This window comes from Myodes glareolus, chromosome 7, assembly GCF_982192425.1.
Source record: "Myodes glareolus chromosome 7, mMyoGla1.1, whole genome shotgun sequence".
Taxonomy (NCBI): Eukaryota; Metazoa; Chordata; class Mammalia; order Rodentia; family Cricetidae; genus Myodes; species Myodes glareolus.
In genome coordinates this window covers 51,079,590-51,093,215 of record NC_142032.1, presented here as the reverse complement: position 1 = coordinate 51,093,215, position 13,626 = coordinate 51,079,590, and the positions used below count along the sequence as shown (strand labels likewise).

Genomic DNA, 13,626 nt, shown 5'->3' with positions numbered 1-13,626 from the left:
AATGGAGACTCGGGGATCCGGTGTTAAAGTGTGCACAGTTCTTTGTAGGCTCTTCCTACAGGAATACTATGAGGCCCACAGGCAGATCCTTTCTCTTTACCTTTAAGAAAATAAAAGAAATCTATTCTGAAAAAAAAAAAAGCAAGTAACCTGAAGGCATCGTTGCAAATCTACTTTATCTGAGAAAGAAAATCAAAGGAAAGGGATGGAGTGAGTTTTGAGGCCATCAATACAGCTGACAGAGGGGCAGCGTTTTTGAGAAGTCTCCAGGCCTAAGTTCCTTAATTGTACCTGCCTAAGACTCCTTTACCTCCACGTACCTTAGTGGAGAAGAAAAACACCTTGGGATAAAACAGATGAAGAAGCAAGAGTGTCTTTCTAGCCATCAGCAGAAAGAGAAGCAGCAAAGCCAGAGCAAGAGCAGACCCAGAGATGCTAGTCTGTGAAGCAGCTTTACCCCCACACTCCAGGCCTCACTAAAGGAAAGTGAGGAGTCTGTCAACTGAGGAACCACAGTGCAGGCCTTCACCCCCAGCCCTTCCCATCTCCTCTCGTAAAAAGTGTCTATCTGAGTGGTTTTGGTCCCCGATAATCTGTACAAATTTCAACAAAATATCAGGGGGCACACAAAAAGTAATATTTTTAAATGTAAAAATAGATTAATATCTTACTAATAGACTGAATCCCAGGCTCAGATGTGATGTGGATGTTGGAACTACAGGATGCCAAGTTTAAATAATTATTAGAAAATTGCATAGAATTTTAAAATACACAGAATTGGGGGGTAATTTTTAAAAAGCTAGGAAAAAAATCTAACAAATAATGAACAATAAGAAACACAGTATCAGAGATAAATAAGGCAGTCATCAGGGGCTCCGTACACCTGAGGAGGGAAGAGACTTTCATTCCGACATAAAATCCAGAGCAAATAAACAGGGAAGTTAGAAGAGATCTTGGTTACCCACTCCCATATTAGGAGGCTCACAACTGCCAGTAACTTCAACTCCAGGGGATCTGACGCCATTTCTGGTCTCCATAGACACTGTACTCACATGCACAAACCCAAACTCACACTCTCTCATACACACATACACACAATTTTAATTTTTCTATTTGAATGGACATGTTGTCTGCGTGGCTTTCTATGAACCACATGTATGCCTGGTGCCTGCTGAGGTCAGATGAGGACACAGCTGCCCTGGCTTTGAGCTGTCATGGGTGCTGGAAATGAAACCCAGGTCCTCTGGAAGTGCAGCCAACGCTCTTAACCACTGAGGTATCTCTCAAGACACCTCAATTTTTTTTAAAAAAAAAAACTAACGTTAAAAAGAGTTTAATGGCTTTCTTAGAAAGAAGATACTGCTTTATATATGTGACATGTTTGGCATCTATCCAAAGCCTGGCGTATATAAACAAGCAATGATTATCTAAGAGCAATGATTATCTAATGATTAACGGGATACATACTGAATTTTAGAAGGCTCTCAGAATAAAGAGCAAAATGAAAAAATTCTTCTTTTGGAAATAGTGTAATACCCCCTTACTACCCCTTAGTCTGTCAACGCTGTACATGTCTGTAGCCCCAGATGAGCAATGGAGACATGTGGAGCCTGAGAGATGCCAGCTAACCCAGGTGAACGAAATTACCAGCTCAGTGGGGGGGGGGGCTGTCTCAAGGCAACAAGGTGGACAGGGATAGAGGAAGACTCCAGATGTCCCTCTCTACTTCCTGACCTGCTATCTGCTGATCTCTGGGGAAAATGAAAATAACCGCTGGAGTTTCCTACATATAATTACACGGAAACCTGGGGAATGTGAGAACAGATGTTTAAGTGTGTACAGGAAAGCTGCTAAAGGATGGCTGAGTCTGTCTCTAGATACATGTATTGATATGAACTCTCTAAGCAGGTAGTTTGAATGTAATGTTTAAGGGTGAAGATTAAGAAGGACATTAACGGACCCTGCCCAGTACTGTCATGACTAAGTGTGACAACGAGACTACACACATGCTCTGGGGTGGCCCGCCCAAGGTGCCAAGGAGAAAGCATGACCCTTGCAGTGTCAGGCAGTTGGGCGCTATTGTACTGAGCAAGTGTATGGTATGGGAGAGAAAGGAAGACAGAATGGTTCCTGTGCTGTGGACAGAGGCAGATCTGAAGAGCTGAAAACAGCAAGGAATGGATGGAGGTGATATCTGGGCTGTGGTGATATCCGGGCCTAGATTGCTGCCAGGACCCATTTCTGGGTCCATGGCCACGGTCTGTGATGATGTCCACGACTCCTGATACCACTGAAGGCTAAGAGGACAGAGTTGTACGGAGTTGGTCCCACCTCTCATTGGCTGCAGCACTTGGAAGAGTAGGTCCTAACCCTCACCTGGGCAACACAATAGAGCTCACCCTGCTCTTGGGGGCCTCAGCAAACGGGTCCTGAGGGGTGAAAGTGGGATAGCCGGTACCCTCCCCTTGTCTACTGTGCGGTGGTGAGGGCAAGGGAATGATGCCCTCTCCCCTCCCCACTGCCACCTGCAGTAGTGCAAGAAGCTGACCCTTCTCCCTCAGCAGCCGCAGCACTCCGGAAAGTGGGCCTTGCGTCTTGCCTGGGCCACACAGGAGAGCTGACGGTTGATTAGGTACGGTTGAGCCAAAACGTTTAAGCACGGGATAGCCAGCCCCACTGCTCATCAGGTGGCAGTGTGAGTGAGGGAGAGACCTCTCCTCCCTGCCCTTTGCCCCTTGCCACCTGTAGCGGATGAGGGCATTGATTCTCCATCATACCAGCTGTAACTCTCAGGAAAGTGGTCTCCGTACCTTACCTGAGCAGCACAGTAGAGCTGAGCCAGTTGGCGGGACCGGGTGGACAAGCCCTCAATCTGGCTGCCCTTGACACTCATCTGTCATATGGTGGCATGAACAAGGGAGAGATGTCTCCCTCCACTCGTTGCCACCTGTGGAAGATGGGGGAGCTGGTCCTGAGGTCATAAGAGTAGGAGAGCTGACCGTGCTCCACTCCAGGTACAGCGTTTGAGAGAGGGTCCCCTGCACCTCGCCTGGGCAACACTGTAGAGCTGGCGTTGGTGGTGCAGGTGTAGGTGAGCTGATCCTGAGGGCATAAAAGCAGAAGAGCCTCCCCTCCCCTTGCTCCTTGCTGCATAGGGTGAACTAGCTGGAGCAATGCTGGAAAGCTCACCCTGGTAGTGAAGATGGGGGAGAACTGGTGGGCTGACCAACCCTGCAATTACCCAGGCCCAGAACCAGGGTTATGTGCTGGCCCATCGCATCTATGATCTGCTGGACCATGTGAAGGGATGCATCCTGCAGACCCAAAGCTGCAGGACCACAGTGACACAGGGCAACAACAGGATATCCAAGAGGAGCTCCAGGGAGGGCCCAGTATCGAAGATAAAGCAGATACCAGAGGCCACAAGCCAGACCAATGACTCTTTGCAATGAACACTTGCAAGTAAAGATACGTGGACAAAAGTCACTGTGTGACTCACTGTGTCAACTACAGCTTTCATGATGAGATTTTTCTTTTCATTTTCTCTTCAATTTTATTTCATTTTGGGGAGAGGTTGCAAGGGCAGAGGGAGGATATGAAGGGACAGGGAGATGAGTGGGATCAAGATGCATGATGTGAAAGACAAAATAGATTAAAAAAAAGGACATTTTTAAGAAAGGACATTAACAGCGCATTTGGTTGGTTGACTAGGAAACAGCTGAAAAGATAGTGACCTGTTGTAAGCAAGTTGTGGGACTGCCTAATATGTCTTGAGCTACACTGGGGGAAGGAATTTGAAGGCTGTACAATCCTGGGCTTGGTATGAGTCTCCAAGGGCAAAGGCCTTTGGTGCCAGACAGTCTATACGACAAGCTTCCATGGCTCTGGAGATTTGGAATTTGAGCTCAAGCATACTACTGGTGTTCCAGGCTCTCCAGCTTGTAGATACCCTGCAATGTGACTGCTCAGCTTCTGAAATCCTTTGAATCAGTCTCCCTAATCGATCCTCTCCTGTATATCTCTCTATTGTGAGGAACAAGATCCTCCTCCACCCGACTCTCTAATAACAAATTCAAGACACGTCAGCAGCAAAAGCCTGGCAGTTCTGTTTTTATTTCTGCTAAAGAAAGGTCAATAAAGCTGACTCATAGATTTAGCATGAAATAGTAGTTTAATAGACCTTGACAGGATTCTTTATTCTCTCTCTCTCTCTCTCTCTCTCTCTCTCTCTCTCTCTCTCTCTCTCTCATTGACTAGTTGCTTCGGGGTAGGGAGCAATCTTCCTAATGTCTGATACAGTCATCACTCCAAATTTCTTTAGGTTCTTTTATTCTAGTTGAAGTTCTATACTCTGAGAACTCAAACTCTTATCTAATATACATCCTGAAAGTCAAGAGTCCCTCTTCCTTCCTGATACATGGGCTCAGTCATGTAGCAGACTGTAATGCTTTAGCCCTGAGATAAACTAAAAATGCACACATAAACAGGCTCCAGCTGCTAGAAGAGACAGGTCCCCAGGAAGAGGAAATAGTTCTCCTGGGTAAATGTGAGAGGGAGAGGGTAGAAGGGAGGGGGAGGGGTACGGGAACATGAGGGATTCAGATGGCCAAGTGGGAGGGGAGGAGATAGAGAGGGAAAGCAATGAGTGTCTTGAAAGAGGGAGCCATTACGGTGTTAGGGAAAATTCTGGTGCTAAGAAAAGTCCCAGGAATCCACAAATATGACTCCAGCTAAGACTCCTAGTAATAGTGGAGAGGGTACCTGAGCAGGCCCTCCCCTGTAATCAGTTTGGTGAATACTTAAACTGTCATCATAGAACCTTCATCCAGCAACTGAGGGAAGCAGATACAGAGATCCACAGACAAGCACCAGGCTGAGCTCTGGCAATCCAGTGGAAATGAGGGAGGAGGGATTATATAAGCAAGGGGGGGGTCAAGATCATGACGGAGAAAACCACAGAGACAACTGACCCAAGTTAATGGGAGTTCACAAACTTTGGACTGTCATCTGGGGTACCTGCATGGTACCAAACTAGGCCCTCTACAGTTGTATAGCTTAGTCTGTTTGAGGGGTCCCTAGCAGTGTGACCAGGATCTCTTCTTGGTGCATGTGCTGGATTTTTGGAGCCCATTTCCTATTGTGGGATGCCTTGCTCAGCCTTGATTAAGGAGGTAGGTCTTGGTCCAGCCTCAACTTTATGGGCCAGGCTTTGTTCAGTCCCCATGAGAGGCCTTCCACTTCCTGTGGAGTGGATTGGAGGTGGATTGTGGGAGAGTGGGGAAGAAGGGGTGGGAGGAAAACTCTGGTTGGTATGTAAAATGAGTAAAAAGGAAGCAAAATAAAATGAAACTAAAAATATTAATTAATAGAAAGAAAAAGTCATTATTACTGAGGTACAAAATATTTCCATTAAGAAATTAAATATCATGTTAAAAATACACATATAGATAGATGGATATGTGGTGTAGGATGGTCTTCTGTCTGTGTGATACTTTCATTGGTTAAATAAAGAAACTGCCTTGGCTTTTGGATAGGGCAAAATTTAGAAAGGTGAAGTAGACAGAACAGAATGCTGGGAGAAAGAAAGCAGAGTCAGGCAGATGCCATGGCTCTTCTCTCCAAGACGGACACCGTTTAGACTAATGTCAGTAAGCCACAGTCAAGTGGCGGTACAGATTATTAGAAATGGGTTGAATCAATATGTGAGAGTTAGCCAATAAGAGGCTAGAACTAATGGGCTAGGCAGTGTTTAAATGAATACAATTTGTGTGTTGTTATTTTGGGTGAAACTAGTTGCCAGGCGACCAGGAGCTGGGAGGGATGGAAAGCAGCCCGTTCGCCTTTTACAACAGATATGGGTCGATATATATAATGCCCATCGATAGTAGTTGAGAATTCTAAAAAGAACAATATTACCTGATTATCTAAGTTTAGTTAAATTCTCAGCCTACTTCCTCCTTTTTTCCTTTTGTTCATCATTGTAGCTATACAATAAAGCTAACTTATTCCTTGATGTCTTTGCAGAAAGAAAGTGTGTGAGGCTGTGACACAAAGCAAGACAGCTGGAGTGGATGATACTCGCAAAGAGAGGGACAGTCATAAGATCAGAAACAGCATAACTAAAACACTGGTGTAGGAGAATGATCTAATTGTAAAACTGGCAGAATGTGGAACAAACTAATTTTGCGATAATTTTATAAAAGTCATTTAAAGATTGACGTTCAGAATTCTACTGTGAGTCGGATTGTTCTGGTCCCCGATTCCTACGAACCAACGGGGGCCGGCGTGTCCCCTATGTCTTCCAACTCACTGTAGATCGGTGAATAAATATTTAGTTCTTCATAAAGACGATCATCTGCAACCTGATAAAGAGAAAAACCACTCCGTATCAATTACCCAGAACTTTCCATTTCTAAGAGGTTTATCACGCAGAAATCTCTTTTTGAATTTCAACCTACCTCTCATGACACTCAAATTATTCCCTTAACGTCTACACACCAAATCAGATGGACTGGCCAATGGGGGCTAAAAGAAACCATGTCAGTGACAAGTTGCTAAGGTGACCCTGTATCTGAAATGGTTTGCCTTCTGACTCGAGACAGGGGTCATAAAACGTGTAGAGACTGGAGTGTGTCTAAAAGCAGACATAGAGGATGAGCAGCAGGTTCCATTTGTCAGAGCTGAGTTGGTATAGCAGCTGGGAATTGGAAATCTCCATCACAGGTATAATGAATGTGTGCAGCAGGTAAAAATGCAGTTGTCACCATGAGTCGAGGGGAAAGAAAACTCAAGGCCTATTTAGAGAAATAGAGAGGGAAAAGAAAAAGTACATTTTGGGAGGGAGGTGAAAAAGGCAGAAACAAATATAACAAGCTCTTTGGGAACAAAAATGAAAAGTAAAACCTAACACCTGCATGTTTCCATCACATGCTGACATTAACTCTGCTCACACGCCATCCCTTCAAAGCACCCACAATTTCTATAATTATAAAGATTCGATTTGCCTAGCCATAAGGGGACTGTGGCTGTGACCATGTTCCATTTCAGTGTCTAAAATAAGATGTTCAATATGAGATACAAAAGCCAGCTTTTGAGAAATAGTTTTTCAGGGAAAAAAAGCAATAATTCCAGAAATTTCAGGCCCCGTGTTTTAAAAGAATAAAGCACCAACTCTGTAACTTTCCACTGACCTTTTTGCTTTTGAATTTTTCTCCAATTCTATGGATAATGAACAGCACCGCGCTGCAAAAGGCCAGCATGGTGAGGAGAAGCATCATCAACACCGTTTCCTGTCAAACAACCAACCAACAAGGGGCAAAGTCACAGACAGAGGAACCCCAGATTCCTTCCCTTACAGAGGCGCTATCTCTCTCTCTCTCTCTCTCTCTCTCTCTCTCTCTCTCTCTCTCTCTCTCTCTCTCTGGAGCACACCTCATAAACAGACATAGATAGGCAGCCAGGAGGTGGCTACGTGGAAATGATAACTCTAAGCTTAGGGGATGTGAGAGTAAGGCCATCAACCCCTGAAAGTTCATAGCTTTAGATGGTGAGACGGAAACTCCCAAGTGGGGGATTGTATCTCTGGAAGAGAAACGCAGTTTCACGCTTAGTGCGTTTTCAGAAGAGACACGTACTGTGACCAGAGACGCCCCAAAGCAGCCGTCATCCTCGTTTAGATCGTTGCAGTAGTTCATGTACATGAAGTCCTGGCTCAGATTGAGGGTCAGTAGGAGGACCCCCACTGCTGCAGTGATGCAGCTGACGATGTTTGCTCCCAGGCTTCCTCTCACCTGCTGACAGAAGAACAATCAGCCCTGGGGTTGCCTGTGGCAGCAGTCAACCAACTGATCTATCTCTCTGAGCTGGCCTTGCGTGGTAACTCAAAGCTGTCTACAACTCCAGTCAACTAGGGAACTCCTGCAAATGTCCTCATCATTTGGTAGGCGTCCATTCCCTCTGAGAGGCCCTCAGGAATAGCAGGAGGGCTGGGGAATAGTTCAGCAGCAGGCCACAGGGTTAGACTTTGCAGAAGGTCAGAGACTTGACACAAAGCCTAAAAAAGACACACATGTGCGTAGTCTATCCTCTAGTCATCTCGGTTGGAAACTAATTGTATAGCCAAAGACTGTATCCAAATACCTACAGGGACAATACCTGCTTGGGTCCCTTTAAATGCTGTCAAAGTCATCAAATTTTACCGCTTCTTAAGTGGCACAATTTATGTGTCTATGATCTTATCCAACTTCACTGCCAAAAGCCTTCAAGTACAAAGGGATTGAGATAAATCACATAGCCGCACCCTCTCAAACACTGCTGTTACTAATGGGTCTCCCTACACACCCCTGAAATTCCACTTGTTTTACCTAGGAATAATGAATAAAAATATAACCGTGACTCACCAGATACAGTGTGTTCTTCCTTTCGGACCTAACTGTCAAAATTCCAGACAAAACAAACTGTCCAAAAAGAAAGAGGAGAGAAAGGAAAGTGAGTCTCTGCTCTCTGGGGCCTTCCTTCCTCTGCCCTGGACATGTGAAAACCAGCTTAAGGTGCTTCATGAAGCTCTCTACTGAAACCTCCCAGGAGACCACTATTTACTATTATTCCCTATAAAGTGATTCTCAAAGACGATTCTTACATAAACCCCGTGACGGTCCTGATAAAATGCAGGTTCTGAACTGAGTATGATGGCACAGGGGTGATCCCACGGGTGATCCCAGCACTCCAGAGGCTGAAGAAGGGAGGGGGTAAAGCCTGAGGAAAGCCTGAGCCACACGGTGAGAAAAAGAAGCAGGATGCAGACTCCTACTCATTAGGTCTCACTGGGACCTGTGGCTCTCCCTTTGTCACCTAGCTCCCCTGTGAGGCTGACTTGGATACCTCCTGGGTAGGCAGCTGGGGCTAGTGGTATCTGGTGGACAACTGCAATAGCAGTCTCATTTATTGTAACTCTGTGTGTATGTCCTGCCTTACACTGTCAACTCCTCCAGGCCAGAAACCTGTATCTACACTGTGATACGTTGGGAGGCTGCTCAGCAGCACAGGGTCATATAGTTAACTATGAAAATGTAAATATGGGAATGTTTAGTAAAAGTAAAAATTGAGACCTCAAATTCAGAACACCTTCTTAAAAACTGAGATTTGTTTGTCTGGGGACACTTAAAGAGCCTAATATTTGAGTCTATGAGAAAGTTCAACAGCTAAAAGTGCTTGAAACACAACCACAGGCTCAATGACCTGAGTTCAATTCCTGGATCCTACAATGTAGCAAGAGAGAAATGACATCCTAGGATTATTCTCTAACCATGGTGTCTCTCTCTCTCTCTCTCTCTCTCTCTCTCTCTCTCAAACACACACACACACACACACAGAGAGAGAGAGAGAGAGAGAGAGAGAGAGAGAGAGAGATAAATTTTAAAGCTAAATGTTTGGAAAGAAAATAGAATGTTGGTGTAAAATATGGTAGATGGTCTAGAGAACCAAGAGACCTGCAAACTCCATACTTAGCAGCATGTCCAACCAATGCAATGTTTTTCTTAGATTTAAATATGTCTTTATAATTTAATTATCCATAAAAGTAATACATGATAATGGTATGGACTGAAGGAAGATAGGCATAAGAGACATTGAAGCATCAATGCTATTTCTACAAAGCTGTAAGAATTGAAAGTAGCTTTCAGTTTTAGTGATTGCTTCAGGACGAGAAGTCAGGGAGCAGAGACAGGAATAGCGGCAAGGAAGCCATGTAACTTTCAAAATCACAGATAGGCTTGTTATACTGAAAGGAACATATATGCTAACATTGTATGTGTGTGTGTGAGTCAAATGTATCAAATTCTACACCTTCTATACACAGAATTCTTCTATACACAGAATGTGCTCTCATTCAGTCATCTGCTTTCCAGATAACATATTGTTTAAAAAGGAACTCAGGACTTTAGTGGCCAAAAACATGTCAAGGGCCCAACAGATACACACCTACCCTTGTTCTCATCTGAACAATATTTCACCCCCTCCCCTTAAAGAAAACTTTTTAAACTATTCTGGTGTGGGTTTTGTGGGGTTTTTATGATTTTAAATTTTTATCTGCAAGCGTGTATGTATGTCTGTGTATGTCTATGTGCACGTATATGTCTCTGTGTATATATATATATGTCTGTGCATGTATATGACACGTGTGTACATGTGTACAGATGCATGTCTGTGTCTGTGTATGTATTTCTGTGTATGTATATGTCTGTGCACGTATATGTCTGTGCATGTATATGTCTGTGTGTGTATGTATATGTCTGTGCACGTATATGTCTGTGCATGTATATGTCTGTGTGTGTATGTATATGTCTGTGCATGTATATGTCTGTGCATGTATATGTCTGTGCACGTATATGTCTGTGCATGTATATGTCTGTGTGTGTATATGTCTGTGCATGTATATGTCTGTGCATGTATATGACACGTGTACAAATGCGCATGAAGACCAGAAGAAGGATCTTATCTTCTTGAGCTGGAGTTATAGGTAGTTGTGAGCACCTGACACCTGGCTGGGACTGAATTCAGGTCTTGTGGAAGAGCACCCTTAACTACTAAGGCCTCTCTCCAGCCTTAACTAGCTTTTATTAATGAATAAAATACATGCACATAGCATGTAATTTTATTAATAGTGCTGGTGGAATTTTCTTAGGATACAAGTTTTAGGCAAATTATTTAACTTCTTAAATATTAATGTATTATTCTTTAAAATGTCATAAGTCTCAAGTAAGGAGTCACTAAGAAGGGTAACGATTTAAACCACATCTAAGTGTGATAATGTACATGTCAATGGGTTAATGTGGAGAAAACTTTGGAATTGCAATTACGGATGCTATATGCATATAAGTGAAAAGGAGTCGATTTTATCAAAATGCTAGAGCTATGTAGCTAGATTTGTTTAGAAGGAAACTCTGATTAGCACTATTTCAGAAACAATTCCAGATGTGCTCTCACCAGCCCTGCTCCCCAGAATGGATAGCCTGCTCTGTATGACAGAAGGATTTCATCGTCAAATTCCGAAATGGGGAGTGCTGAGCAGACAATTGTCCCGAGACAAAGGCATATCACACCAACCAGAATTTGTGTTACCTGTGGAAAACACGAAGTTTGTAAAGTTGGGATATATTTTCTCAAGATTGTACCAATTTCCCTATAAGCAATACTGAAAATGAGAAATCTCTTTAGTGTCATACGGCTTCCTGAGATTGAATCAGATGTGAGATTTTCTACTGCTTTCTTTTCACTATAAAAATCAGAACTGTTACTAATAGAGTCTACGGCATACACAATCAAAATGTGTCACATACATCTTTATTTACATAGTTATGATTGACAGGAGTAACTGTCCTATCTTTTAGCCACAGGCATTATGTCCCTTTTCTCCATTCATGTTTCAGTAACTTAAAATCTTCTTGAGAAAATGTTTCTCTCTTCCCAGAATGTGCAGTGAGTACCATCGGTTCCTCACCTATCAAGAATGTTACAGGACATATCACTCCTCATCAACCCTCAAGAGGAAATGTTAATATATCCTAATACTCTCTCCTAGAGCCAGCACTAATTCAAGTTGAGAATGGAGGCTAGACACTCACCCCCAGGAACTCCAAATCTTTCTTCAAAACTGCCTGCCATGTCTGCGGTGGTGGGGGTGGTGCTGGCTTCTCTGGCAGAGGTTTAGCAGAAGGCAATGCTTCCAAGAGCTCAATGTCAGGCACACTGAAATTTACAAAATTTCAATCATACGAAAATCCTCTAACTTTCTGTGTGAACTTGTTAACTGTCAGAGACTAGAGTGTTATTTGTTAATTGTTGTTTGAAAGAATTCAGCAGTTCAAGTCTTCAGGGTAGTATCTGAGAAGGCTCAGAGAGCCAAAGCAATCAACCATTTGAATATTATCCAAGTGTTTATGTAGAACAGAATAGAAAAAAGTCATGTCTCATGTTCTTGTTCATCCCAGGTTGTCATAAATTCCTTCTATGGGTCTCTATCTATGATTAAAACAAAACAACCAAATACGCTTGTCTGTCGACTTCAAAGTCATTTTATCATAGAAATGTATCTGCATATGTTTTGTTAATACACCCAACGTCATACACAGAGAACTGCTTTGAGAGACTACTTCAATCTCCATTCATATTTTAATCTTGGGTGCAGGATCCCATGCCTTAAGTTTCACAAAGGCCAATAAGAATGTGGCCATCTTAGAATGCCTCTGACTCCTAAAACACACTTCAAACACAGAGGCAAGAGATCTGTAAGTTCAAACTCTCTGTCTCACACCTCAAACCACAAGTCTCTAGTGTTGGAAATATGGTATTGCCAATTTTCAAGTCAAGTAAAAACCTGCTGCCAACTGCTGAAGAGAAAGACACTAAGAACGTGTAAACATGGTTCAGTAACTTACTTGAGTCCACACATAAATCTAAGAATTGACTGCCCAGCACTGTGAAGTTCTCTGTCTTGATAAATAACTTCAATGGAAAAAGCAATAGTCTTTACTTACCTGGGGGGTTCTTGTGGGTTTGGGAGCGCAAGATCTGCTCTGCTCTTATTTTCTGTGTCCATTTTTTCATAAATTGAACTACCTGGGAATAAAGGACCCTGTTACGTGGAGACGTGGTGTACTCTGGGTGGGCAGTTAGATGTGTTGACTCTGAATACAGTGGTTATCTCCATGCAGATAAGTCTCCCAGCTGATTAGTATCAGTGGTTCTTTACTATTGCTAGAATGGGAAGTCATAAGACTGAGACATCTACCGAAAAGAGAGCAGGGTGAACAGAGAAACTTGAGCATTTTAGAGCATACTTCTACCTGAGATGTGGGATTGATGGAACCTAATATTGAAGCATCGAGGCACTGAGAAGATCAAAGGAAGTAGGATTAAAAACAGGTGTGGTCCTTAGAAGTTTCGTCTTCTATCCCCATGTCATAAGGCTGAAATGTGTATATGAGCACGAGTATCAATTTCTAAATGTATCTCTGACTTCGCATCCTCTCTCTTTCCACTCCCTTCTCTCTCCCCTCCCCTCCTCCTCCTTCCCTCCTTCTCATTCTCTCTTCATGTCTACTGAATAGTATTTACTATCTGCAGGAGATGATCTTCAAAACGGGACCCACAGAGTGAACCATGCCACTGAAACTAGCCAAACTACTATTTGAATTAAGAAATATGCCTTATCTGAATGTGTCCATGGCAACTGATGTATAATGGTACATCATATATGGACCATAATGTAATGGTACGTTATGATGGTAAGACCAAGACAAGGAAAACGTGAAAGGATGTGAACTCAGAAATGATATGGGCAAATCTGAATGGTGGGAACTGAGCAATATAATCTACCCACACAAAGTATTCACTCAACTATATCACAGTTAACTACCCCAGAACACAACAAACAAGAGGGAATTCACAAGTCTGCCTTGCTTATATTTAAGTATAATTCTTTGAATGGTTTTTCATGACTGCAAAATACTGTGTATGGTACCCTAATCACCTGAGTTATTTTTCTGGGTTATAAAATGTCTCAGGAGAGATTAAGATGTACATATTCATAAAAGATTCTAGTGTACATATTGCCAAATCTTTCCTAAA

At 43.0% G+C, this 13,626-nt stretch overlaps 2 protein-coding genes across 2 annotated transcripts in view; both read right to left on the bottom strand.

The window, feature by feature from the left end:
* LOC148121405 (membrane-spanning 4-domains subfamily A member 6B-like) overlaps positions 1-13,626 on the bottom strand; it is a 78,803-nt gene that overhangs the window by 48,264 nt on the left and 16,913 nt on the right. The gene's annotated exons all lie outside the window — the stretch shown is intronic.
* Positions 4,095-12,667, bottom strand: LOC148121407 (high affinity immunoglobulin epsilon receptor subunit beta-like). Its single transcript, XM_087908096.1, has 7 exons — positions 12,534-12,667; positions 11,622-11,745; positions 10,984-11,118; positions 8,400-8,456; positions 7,635-7,790; positions 7,191-7,289; positions 4,095-6,362 (listed from the first exon to the last, which is right to left on the bottom strand). The coding sequence occupies exons 1-7, from the start codon at positions 12,593-12,595 to the stop codon at positions 6,264-6,266; spliced, it is 732 nt and encodes a 243-aa protein (XP_087764222.1). The 5' UTR covers positions 12,596-12,667; the 3' UTR covers positions 4,095-6,263.